The sequence below is a fragment of the Panulirus ornatus genome, chromosome 69 (assembly GCF_036320965.1).
Source record: "Panulirus ornatus isolate Po-2019 chromosome 69, ASM3632096v1, whole genome shotgun sequence".
In the NCBI taxonomy this organism is placed as follows: Eukaryota; Metazoa; Arthropoda; class Malacostraca; order Decapoda; family Palinuridae; genus Panulirus; species Panulirus ornatus.
The window spans coordinates 9,026,948-9,039,447 of record NC_092292.1 but is presented as its reverse complement, the minus strand read 5'-3'; the positions used below and the strand labels follow the sequence as shown (position 1 = coordinate 9,039,447).

General features: G+C 42.7%; 1 protein-coding gene across 2 annotated transcripts in view; it reads left to right on the top strand.

Moving 5' to 3' along the window:
* The window catches only part of LOC139747711 (lachesin-like), a 263,613-nt gene that overhangs the window by 110,695 nt on the left and 140,418 nt on the right, over positions 1–12,500 (top strand). For both annotated transcript variants that reach the window (XM_071660318.1, XM_071660317.1), the window contains exon 3: positions 2,155–2,454. In XM_071660318.1, coding sequence (XP_071516419.1) covers positions 2,343–2,454 — 112 coding nt within the window. In that variant the 5' untranslated portion in view covers positions 2,155–2,342. The remainder of the gene's footprint in view (positions 1–2,154; positions 2,455–12,500) is intronic.

Genomic DNA, 12,500 nt, shown 5'->3' with positions numbered 1-12,500 from the left:
CCATCCTTCCGTTTCCAGTTTGGCCTCCCCGTTTTCCTTGTTCCCCCTCTTCTGACACATATATCCAAGTAGAAAAAATTTCTGCATTCATTCTCTCCATGTGTCCAAACCAATTTCAGTACACCTTCTTCAGCTCTCTCAACCACACGCTTTCCATTGACACACTTACCCTTTTATCATTTACTCGATCAAACCACCTTAAACCACATATTGTTTTCAAACATTTCATTTCCAGCACATCCAATCTCCACCGCAGAGCTCATGCTTCGCATCCATATAATAATGTTGGGACTACTATACTCTCAAGCACATCCATTCTTGCCCTTCAAGATAACATCCACATATTCTTTAGCGCTCCCAGAACCTTCGCCCATCACCCAGCCTCTGAGTCACTTCCGCTTCCATTGTTTCATTCTAAAACACTTTACTTCCTCCACTTTTTCTCCATTCAAGCTCCATTCACATGTACTCTCAACTTCTTCCCTTCAGACACTCTTCCACACTCGGCCACCAACTTCTGCAGCTTCTCATTCCAACTTGCACCAGTGTTATATCATCAGCACGCAACTCCCCAGGCCCACTCATCCCCTACAGACCGCATAATCGCACTCTCTTTCCAAGACTCACATTTACCTCCATCACCACTCAATCCATAAACAAAGTAAACAAACACCGTGACATCACACACGCCTACAGACCGACCTTCACTTAAAATCCCCTCACTTTCCTCTCTTCCTACTCTTACACATGCCTCACACCTATGATAAACACTTCTCACTCCCTTCAGTAGCTTTCCTCCCGCACCATATATTCTTAAGACCTTTCACTAGGCATCTCTATCAACCCTGTTATATGCCTTCTCCAGATCTATGAATGCTACATACGAATCCATCAGTTTTTCTAAGCATATCTCACACACTTTCTTCATAGCACAGACCTGATCTACACATCCACTACGACGTCTGAAACCACACTGCTACTCCTTAATGTGATGCTCTTTCCATGCCTTCACTCTCTCAATCTCTACTCTCCCGTAAAATCACCATTTATTCTCAAAAAAAATTGAACCTCTGTAGATTGAACACTCACCTGTATATACCTTGTCTACATACACTGGCACTATACATGCATTCTTCTAGTCCTCTGGCACCTCACTATGATCCATACATATTTTGCAAATCCTAACTGAGCATCTAATAGCAGTCACCCTCTTTCTTGATAGATTCAGCTGCAATACCATCCATTCCAGCCGACTTGCCACATTTCATCTTGGTAAGGAGTTCACTACCTCTTCTCCCTTCACCAAAGCACTCTCCATTACTCTATCACTTCGCATACAACTCAGGCCCATCACCCTACATCTGCCACTCCAACATCAAACACATTCAACAGTTCTTCAGAATACTTACACCATCTCCTCCTCACTTCATCACTAATACTACTAACCCTTTTGCTTCGTCACCGATGTTTCTATTTGTTTTTTTGTTTTTTCGCATATTATTCACCTCCTTCCAAAACATTTTTTTATCCCTAAAGTTTACTAGTATTCTTTCATCCCAACCCTAATTTGCCCTCTTTTTCAGCCCCTTCTCCTATCCTACCACTCCTATCTTTCGCATACCGCATGTATCTCTCGAGCGTGCCAGCACTGCTTCCCTAAATACCTTCCATTCCTCACCCACTCCCCTAGCTTCATTTCCTTTCATCTTAGTATCTCTTCACACAAACCTCTTTCCCAAGCTCATTTACATTTAAAATCTCTTCTCACTGATATTGTTTGCTCTTTTTGAAAACTGTTACAAAACTGGATAGTGGATATTCATACAGTAATATATCGTTATAAAACAGCTTTTTACCAAACAATTCTTTTTTCCTTAGCAATACCAACCATGGCTTTGAAAGGCAATATGAGGTTGATATATGATTTCACATTACCTACAGTAATGGTCTACGAAGAAGTTAACTGCTGGAGGACAGTAATACCCTTCATTTGTAATTACGTTAATCCGATGAAGACAAAATGGGGGTGAATGAATGAATATCTTATGCTTTTAGGTGAACGCGACATATTTACTGGGTTTTGAAGTACTTTTCTACTTTGAGACTAGGCTACAGATGTTTAACATGTACTGAGGCAACACTGTTCTTCCACAGGTGCAATGTTCGAGGAAAGGGGAGCTCGCGTAACGGCAGGTGGGTGCTGGGTTTGAGCCTATCTCCCCACTCCTAACGATGCTGCCGCTGCTGCTGCAGCTCTTTCTTGCAAACAACGCCTGGAACCGCCAAGTCAAAGGCCACGTAAGAATTGTCCTCAGGTGAAGCGATAGTAACATCGGGAATCCATGACTGTACATTGGCGAGGTGACTCCGCAATGTCGGGCTTCGTCAAGATGATTGCTCGCCCCGACGCTGTGTGGGCTGTCCTCACCCTGGTACTGCTGACACCCCTGGCAGGTGAGTGTGTGTGTGTGAGATCTTTGGTGCGAGTGTGTGTGTGTGTGTGTGTGTGTGTGTGTGTGTGTGTGTGTGTGTGTGTGTGTGTGACCCTTGCCAGGTAAGAGATTGTCCTTTGGATGATTTAATGGTTGTGTCTTGTCAAGGATTTATATGACCTCTGAAGGTGGATCCTCATCATTGTAACCAGACGTCATCTTTAATTTTTGTCATCATAGTCGTTGTCATCATCATCACCATACATATCATCATCGATATCAACATCATTATCAGCATATGCGTCATTAGCACAAATACAAAAATTATACAAAAGAATGCATGCAACAGAAGACCATTGGGCCATTTGGAGACTCTTTGTGGCAACGGATGAGATCAGAAAAATTGAGCTCACTATGTTACAGTGGATATACAGGCAAACAGTCCGCGCAGTCTTCCCTTTGGCACAAGACAGAGCTCACTCTCTCGTAGATATCTAAGACTTAAGAAAAAATACATGCAGCATTTATAAATACGGAGGCGCAAAGTACATCATATGAGTTGGACCTGAAGCTAAGTATTTTTTGAGTCTCTTCTCAAACGTAAATAAGATACTGCAAACATTCAAGACTAAAGGAGAAACTCCAGGCGTCTGATTCATTTACGAAGATATTGCAGACACTTCACATTAACGAAAATACTGCAGACATTTAAATCATCTAAAGAGGTCACTGCAGGCGACTAAGACAACGAGGGTATGGTCGATATCTGAGGTATAGACGGAAATAATGCAGATATGCGACGTTAACGAAGATACTGCAGACATCTGAGGTACCAGCCGAGATGCTGCAGACATATGAGACATCACCCAAGATATTGCAGACATCCGAGTCACTATAGAAGACACTACAGGTATCTGAGGCAACAGTGCAGATACTGCAGACATCTGAGGCATGAAAGAGGATACTGCAGACATCTGAGGGATTAACAAAGATACTGCAGACATCCGAGGCACTAACAGAAATACTGCAGACATCTGAGGCACTAACAAAGATACTGCAGATATCTGTGGGATTAAAGAGGATACTGCAGACGCCTGGTCCATTAACCAGAAGACTTAAGAATTTCTTCTTTCACCTTATACCAACAGCGGGTCATAAATTTTTCCGACGCCATCAATTTACAACTATGAAAAGCATATTAGATAAAGCCAATTTCAATATTCAGAAATATTTACAAGATAGATAAGGAGCCCTTTTTTTTTGTAAACGATTACCCATTTATCATTACTATTATTTATATTCGTAAACGATAAATGAATTTTAGCTGCAAATTATTTTTAATTATGTTTTCAGACTATGAATACATGTGTGGTGGTAAGGTGTGGCTCAACAGTCATCTGGCTGATGTACGAGACATGGACCAGCAAAAAGTATTTTGTTAACCCTGTTGCTTATGGATGGTTTATAGTATGTCTTGTCCAGTTTCCAATCACCATGAATCTGTTCCCTTCCCCTCCCATGGTCGCTCATGACAGGAGCACCACTACCCTCCATCCCTACACCACCTCCATCCCTCCCCACCCCTCCCCACACTCCATCACCACCACCACCACAACACCTCCCCACACTCCCTCCATCACCCCCGCCACAATATCTTCCCACACTCGCTCCATCACCACCACCACAACACCTCTCCACACTCCCTCCATAACCACCACCACAACATCTCTCCACACTTCCTTCATCATCACCAGAACACCTCCCAACACTCCCTCCATCATCACCACCACAACACTTTCCCACACTTTCCCCATCACCACCACCACGACATCTCTCCACACTTCCTTCATCACCACCATAACACCTCCCAACACTTTCTCCATCATCACCACCACAACACGTTCCCACACTCCCTCCACCACCACCACCACAATGCTTTCCCACACTTCCTCCATCACCACTACCACCACAACACCTCCTTACACTCCCTCCATCACCACCACCACAACACCTCCCCACGCTCCCTCCATCACCACCACCACAACACCTTCCCACACTCCCTCCAGCATCACCACCACAACATCTCCCCACACTCCCTCCATCATCACCACTACAACAATTCCCCACACTCTCTCCATCACCAACACTACAACACCTCCCCACACTCCCTCCATCACCAATACTACAAAAACTCCCCACACTCCCTCCAACATCACCACTATAACACCTCCCCATACTCTTTCCATCACCTCCATCACTCCTACCCACCCCTTGATGTACCATTACCCCTTCCATCATAGCCCCATACGTCCCTGTACCCCTCTCTCCTCCTCCACCATCCCTGCCAACCCTCCCACACACCGCGCGCTCTTCTATCCACCACTTCCACCTATCCTCACACTCCCCTGTACTACTCCCCTCACTTCCATCAGCCCTCCCCATACTCAATCTACTTTCATCCCTCTCCACCCTCGCAAATACCACTTCCCCTTCCACCACACTTATCTGCAACATTTCCCTTCCCTCACCAGTCCTCACCCCCCAACTCCCTTGTTCCTTCTCTACAACTTCTTACAACTCTATCCCTCCCCCACCTGTGCTAAGCTCTCCACTTAATCACTCCTCTTCACACTCCACCCTACTTCTCCCCCATTCCCTCTAATCCCCGTCATCACGTTCACTCCCCTGCCAAAGGTTTTCCTCACTATTGTCCCTCTGCTGCCCAGAATCACACACTCCACCACGCCTGTCATACTACCGTGCTCCTTACCCAGGCCTCAGTCATACCCCCTCCTCCACTTTTCCTTTACTCTCCCCCACACAAGGCTTGCTCCTCTCCCAGCCCTTCCCACACTCTCATGTCTTAAGACCCCGATCTCAATCACCTTCTTCAACACTGTTCTTCTCCGCATCCCGTTTCATCATCACCCTCGCTAGGTTTCATTCATGCCAGAATCCCTCCTTCGCATGCCTTCTATACGCTATCCTGCACCGAACCTCCCGCCTCCACAACATGACCCGAAATTCGGGTATGCTGCGTCGCCCACATCCACGGCATCTCCCACATCTTCCTTGTGCCACAAACTCCACCATCGCTCCTCCGTCACTCTTCGCCACACTGCCCTGCATCACACCCTCTTCCTCACAGGCCTTCCTCACACGAATCTGTACCACCACCACAACTCCTCACGTTCCCCGAACACTTCTCACTCCACACTTTCATGTACCACACCCTCCATCACCACCCCCAACACACGTGTACCACACTCACCTCCTTTAAACCGTTTCTTGGTACCGTGTTCCACTAAATCTCATTTCCCACATCTTCCACATTTTCCTCGTACCACTCCTTCCTCCACAACTCTTCCCTAAGTTTCTCCACCTTTGCCATGCCCCATCTTCTCCACTCTCCTTGCTCTTACTCCTTTTTATCACCCATCGATCATCTCTCTCTACGGCTCCTCCTTTTTTGCGTTCCCTACACTTCTTAGTACAACAAACACCCTCCTCCTCACTGACCTTCATCACACTCTGTCCTCCTCACACTTACCCATAACACACCCTGTTCTCCTACTCACTCAATTGTCTTTCCCTAACCTCACCTGCAACACGGCGCTTTCCCCCATACTCACCTGTACCACACCCCGTCCTCCTAACATTCAACCCAGCCTCACTCCGTCCACCTAATACTCAACATTTCCCGTCCTCCTAACCTGTGCCACGCCCTGCTCCTCCTAACACTCATCTGTGGCACGCCCTCTCCTCCAGCTTTCTTGATAAATATAGCCACATCTGCTGGGACACATGGCCTCACTCACCACTAACCACTTTTATGAGAACAGGCTAGTAACCCTACACGGTGAATGTTAGCATATGTTACAAGAGAAATCCAAACAGTAAACAAGACGCTAGGAGAGACCCCAACACTGGAGGAAATCAATACTTGAGAAGAGACGATAACAAGTTCATACCGATAGATCAGCAGAACGGTATACTATGCTGATATATATATATATATATATATATATATATATATATATATATATATATATATATATATATATATATATATATATATATATATATATATATATATTTATACATGTATATATGTATTTATATATATATATATATATATATATATATATATATATATATATATATATATATATATATATATATATATATATATATATATATATATATATATATATATATATATACATATATATATATATATATATACATATATATATATATATATATATATATATATAGGACTGATGATTGGGAATACCTGGTTTAAAAAGCGAGATATACATAAGTATACTTATGTAAGTAGGAGAGATGGCCAGAGAGCGTTATTGGATTACGTGTTAATTGACAGGCGTGCGAAAGAGAGACTTTTGGATGTTAATGTGCTGAGAGGTGCAACTGGAGGGATGTCTGATCATTATCTTGTGGAGGCTAAGGTGAAGATTTGTATGGGTTTTCAGAAAAGAAGAGTGAATGTTGGGGTGAAGAGGGTGGTGAGAGTAAGTGAGCTTGAGAAGGAGACCTGTGTGAGGAAGTACCAGGAGAGACTGAGTACAGAATGGAAAAAGGTGAGAACAATGGAAGCAAGGGGAGTGGGGGAGGAATGGGATGTATTTAGGGAATCAGTGATGGATTGCGCAAAAGATGCTTGTGGCATGAGAAGAGTGGGAGGTGGGTTGATTAGAAAGGGTAGTGAGTGGTGGGATGAAGAAGTAAGAGTATTAGTGAAAGAGAAGAGAGAGGCATTTGGACGATTCTTTGCAGGGAAAAAATGCAATTGAGTGGGAGATGTATAAAAGAAAGAGACAGGAGGACAAGAGAAAGGTGCAAGAGGTAAAAAAAAAGGGCAAATGAGAGTTGGGGTGAGAGAGTATCATTAAATTTTAGGGAGAATAAAAAGATGTTCTGGAAGGAGGTAAATAAAGTGCGTAAGACAAGGGAGCAAATGGGAACTTCAGTGAAGGGCGCAAATGGGGAGGTGATAACAAGTAGTGGTGATGTGAGAAGGAGATGGAGTGAGTATTTTGAAGGTTTGTTGAATGTGTTTGATGATAGAGTGGCAGATATAGGGTGTTTTGGTCGAGGTGGTGTGCAAAGTGAGAGGGTTAAGGAAAATGATGTGGTAAACAGAGAAGAGGTAGTGAAAGCTTTGCGGAAGATGAAAGCCGGCAAGGCAGGAGGTTTGGATGGTATTGCAGTGGAATTTATTAAAAAAGGGGGTGACTGTATTGTTGACTGGTTGGTAAGGTTATTTAATGTATGTATGACTCATGGTGAGGTGCCTGAGGATTGGCGGAATGCGTGCATAGTGCCATTGTACAAAGGCAAAGGGGATAAGAGTGAATGCTCAAATTACAGAGGTATAAGTTTGTTGAGTATTCCTGGTAAATTATATGGGAGGATATTGATTGAGAGGGTGAAGGCATGTACAGAGCATCAGATTGGGGAAGAGCAGTGTGGTTTCAGAAGTGGTAGAGGATGTGTGGATCAGGTGTTTGCTTTGAAGAATGTATGTGAGAAATACTTAGAAAAGCAAATGGATTTGTATGTAGCATTTATGGATCTGGAGAAGGCATATGATAGAATTGATAGAGATGCTCTGTGGAAGGTATTAAGAATATATGGTGTGGGAGGAAAGTTGTTAGAAGCAGTGAAAAGTTTTTATCGAGGATGTAAGGCATGTGTACGTGTAGGAAGAGAGGAAAGTGATTGGTTCTCAGTGAATGTAGGTTTGCGGCAGGGGTGTGTGATGTCTCCATGGTTGTTTAATTTGTTTATGGATGGGGTTGTTAGGGAGGTAAATGCAAGAGTTTTGGAAAGAGGGGCAAGTATGAAGTCTGTTGGGGATGAGAGCTTGGGAAGTGAGTCAGTTGTTGTTCGCTGATGATACAGCGCTGGTGGCTGATTCATGTGAGAAACTGCAGAAGCTGGTGACTGAGTTTGGTAAAGTGTGTGGAAGAAGAAAGTTAAGAGTAAATGTGAATAAGAGCAAGGTTATTAGGTACAGTAGGGTTGAGGGTCAAGTCAATTGGGAGGTAAGTTTGAATGGAGAAAAACTGGAGGAAGTAAAGTGTTTTAGATATCTGGGAGGGGATCTGGCAGCGGATGGAACCATGGAAGCGGAAGTGGATCATAGGGTGGGGGAGGGGGCGAAAATTCTGGGGGCCTTGAAGAATGTGTGGAAGTCGAGAACATTATCTCGGAAAGCAAAAATGGGTATGTTTGAAGGAATAGTGGTTCCAACAATGTTGTATGGTTGCGAGGCGTGGGCTATGGATAGAGCTGTGCGCAGGAGGATGGATGTGCTGGAAATGAGATGTTTGAGGACAATGTGTGATGTGAGGTGGTTTGATCGAGTGAGTAACGTAAGGGTAAGAGAGATGTGTGGAAATAAAAAGAGCGTGGTTGAGAGAGCAGAAGAGGGTGTTTTGAAGTGGTTTGGGCACATGGAGAGGATGAGTGAGGAAAGATTGACCAAGAGGATATATGTGTCGGAGGTGGAGGGAACAAGGAGAAGAGGGAGACCAAATTGGAGGTGGAAAGATGGAGTGAAAAAGATTTTGTGTGATCGGGGCCTGAACATGCAGGAGGGTGAAAGGAGGGCAAGGAATAGAGTGAATTGGAGCGATGTGGTATACCGGGGTTGACGTGCTGTCAGTGGATTGAATCAAGGCATGTGAAGCGTCTGGGGTAAACCATGGAAAGCTGTGTAGGTATGTATATTTGCGTGTGTGGACGTATGTATATACATGTGTATGGGGGGGGTTGGGCCATTTCTTTCAAGTATGAAGTCTGTTGGGGATGAGAGAGCTTGGGAAGTGAGTCAGTTGTTGTTCGCTGATGATACAGCGCTGGTGGCTGATTCATGTGAGAAACTGCAGAAGCTGGTGACTGAGTTTGGTAAAGTGTGTGGAAGAAGAAAGTTAAGAGTAAATGTGAATAAGAGCAAGGTTATTAGGTACAGTAGGGTTGAGGGTCAAGTCAATTGGGAGGTGAGTTTGAATGGAGAAAAACTGGAGGAAGTGAAGTGTTTTAGATATCTGGGAGTGGATCTGGCAGCGGATGGAACCATGGAAGCGGAAGTGGATCATAGGGTGGGGGAGGGGGCGAAAATTTTGGGAGCCTTGAAAAATGTGTGGAAGTCGAGAACATTATCTCGGAAAGCAAAAATGGGTATGTTTGAAGGAATAGTGGTTCCAACAATGTTGTATAGTTGCGAGGCGTGGGCTATGGATAGAGTTGTGCGCAGGAGGATGGATGTGCTGGAAATGAGATGTTTGAGGACAATGTGTGGTGTGAGGTGGTTTGATCGAGTAAGTAACGTAAGGGTAAGAGAGATGTGTGGAAATAAAAAGAGCGTGGTTGAGAGAGCAGAAGAGGGTGTTTTGAAATGGTTTGGGCACATGGAGAGAATGAGTGAGGAAAGATTGACCAAGAGGATATATGTGTCGGAGGTGGAGGGAACGAGGAGAAGAGGGAGACCAAATTGGAGGTGGAAAGATGGAGTGAAAAAGATTTTGTGTGATCGGGGCCTGAACATGCAGGAGGGTGAAAGGAGGGCAAGGAATAGAGTGAATTGGAGCGATGTGGTATACAGGGGTTGACGTGCTGTCAGTGGATTGAATCAAGGCATGTGAAGCGTCTGGGGTAAACCATGGAAAGCTGTGTAGGTATGTATATTTGCGTGTGTGGACGTGTGTATGTGCATGTGTATGGGGGGGGGTTGGGCCATTTCTTTCGTCTGTTTCCTTGCGCTACCTCGCAAACGCGGGAAACAGCGACAAAGTATAAAAAAAAAAAAAAAAGAAAAAAAAAAAAAATATATATATATACGTATATATATATATATATATATATATATATATATATATATATACGTATATATATATATATATATATATATATATATATATATATATATATATATATATATATATATATATATATATATATATATATATATATATATATATATATATATATATATATATATATATATATATATATATATATATATATATATATATATATATATATATATATATATATATATATATATATACGTATATATATATATATATATATATATATATATATATATATATATATATATATATATATATATATATATATATATATATATATATATATATATATATATATATATATATATATATATATATATATATATATATATATATATACATATATATATATATATACATATATATATATATATATATATATATATATATATATATATATATATATATATATATATATATATATATATATATATATATATATATATATATATATATATATATATATATATATATATATATATATATATATATATATATGTATATACATGTACATATTCATACTTGCTTGCCTTCATCCATTCCTGGAGCCACCCTGCCCTACAGGAAACAGCATCGCTACCCCTTGTTTAAGTGAGGTAGCGCCAGGAAAACAGACGAAAATGGCCACATTCGTACATGTGTAGTGCAATGAAACCACAGCGCCCTATCCACATCCAGGCCCCACAAAACTTTCCATTGTTTACCCCAGACGTTTCACATGCCCTGGTTCACCCCATTGACAGCACGTCGACCCCGGTATACCACATCGTTCCATTTCACTCTATTTCTCGCACACTCTCACCCTCCTGTATGTTCAGGCCCCGATCGCTCAGAATCTTTTTCACTCCATCCTTTCACCTCCCGCTTAACCTTGTTCCCTCCACCTCTGACACATATATCCTCTTTGTCAATCTTTCCTCACTCATTCTCTCCATATTTCCAAACCATTTCAACACAACCTCTTCTACTCTCAACCACACTTTTTATTTCCACACATCTCTCTTACCCTTTCATTACTTAATCAAACCACCTCAAACATTTCATTTTCAACACATCCATCCTCTTCCGTACAATCCTATCACCCATGCCTTACAACCATATAATATTGTTGGAACTACTATTCCTTCATTCATACCCATTTTTGCTCTACGAGATGACGTTTTCTCCTTCCACACATTCTCCATCGCTCCCAGAACCTTTGCTCCGTCCCTCACCATGTGGCTCACTTTCGCTTCCATGGTCCTTTTGCTGCTAAGTCCACTCCCAGATATCTAAAACGCTTCACTTCCCCAAATTTCATTCCATTCAAACTTACTTCCCAATCACCTTGTCTCTCAACCCTTCTGAACTGATAACCTTGCTCTTATTCATATTTACTCTCAATTTTCTCCTTTCACACACTTTTTGAAACTCAGTCACCAAGTTTTGCAGTTTCTCACTCGAATCAGCCACCAGTGCTGTATCATTGGCGAACAACGACTGACTCACTTCCCAGGCCCTCTCACCCCAACAGACTGCATACCCGCCCCTCTCTCCAAACCTCCTGCATTCACCTGCCTGAACTACCCCATCTATCCTGCATGTTCAGGCCCCGATCACACAAAATCTTTTTCACTCCATCCTTCCACCTCCAATTTGGTCTCCCTCTTCTCCTTGTTCCCTCCACCTCCGACACATATATCCTCTTGGTCAATCTTTCCTCACTCATCCTCTCCATGTGCCCAAACCACTTCAAAACACCCTCTTCTGCTCTCTCAACCACGCTCTTTTTATTTCCACACATCTCTCTTACCCTTACGTTACTCACTCGATCAAACCACCTCACACCACACATTGTCCTCAAACATCTCATTTCCAGCACATCCATCCTCCTGCGCACAACTCTATCCATAGCCCACGCCTCGCAACCATACAACATTGTTGGAACCACTATTCCTTCAAACATACCCATTTTTGCTTTCCGAGATAATGTTCTCGACTTCCACACATTCTTCAAGGCTCCCAGGATTTTCGCCCCCTCCCCCACCCTATGATCCACTTCCGCTTCCATGGTTCCATCCGCTGCCAGATCCACTCCCAGATATCTAAAACACTTCACTTCCTCCAGTTTTTCTCCATTTAAACTCACCTCCCAATTGACTTGACCCTCAACCCTACTGTACCTAAT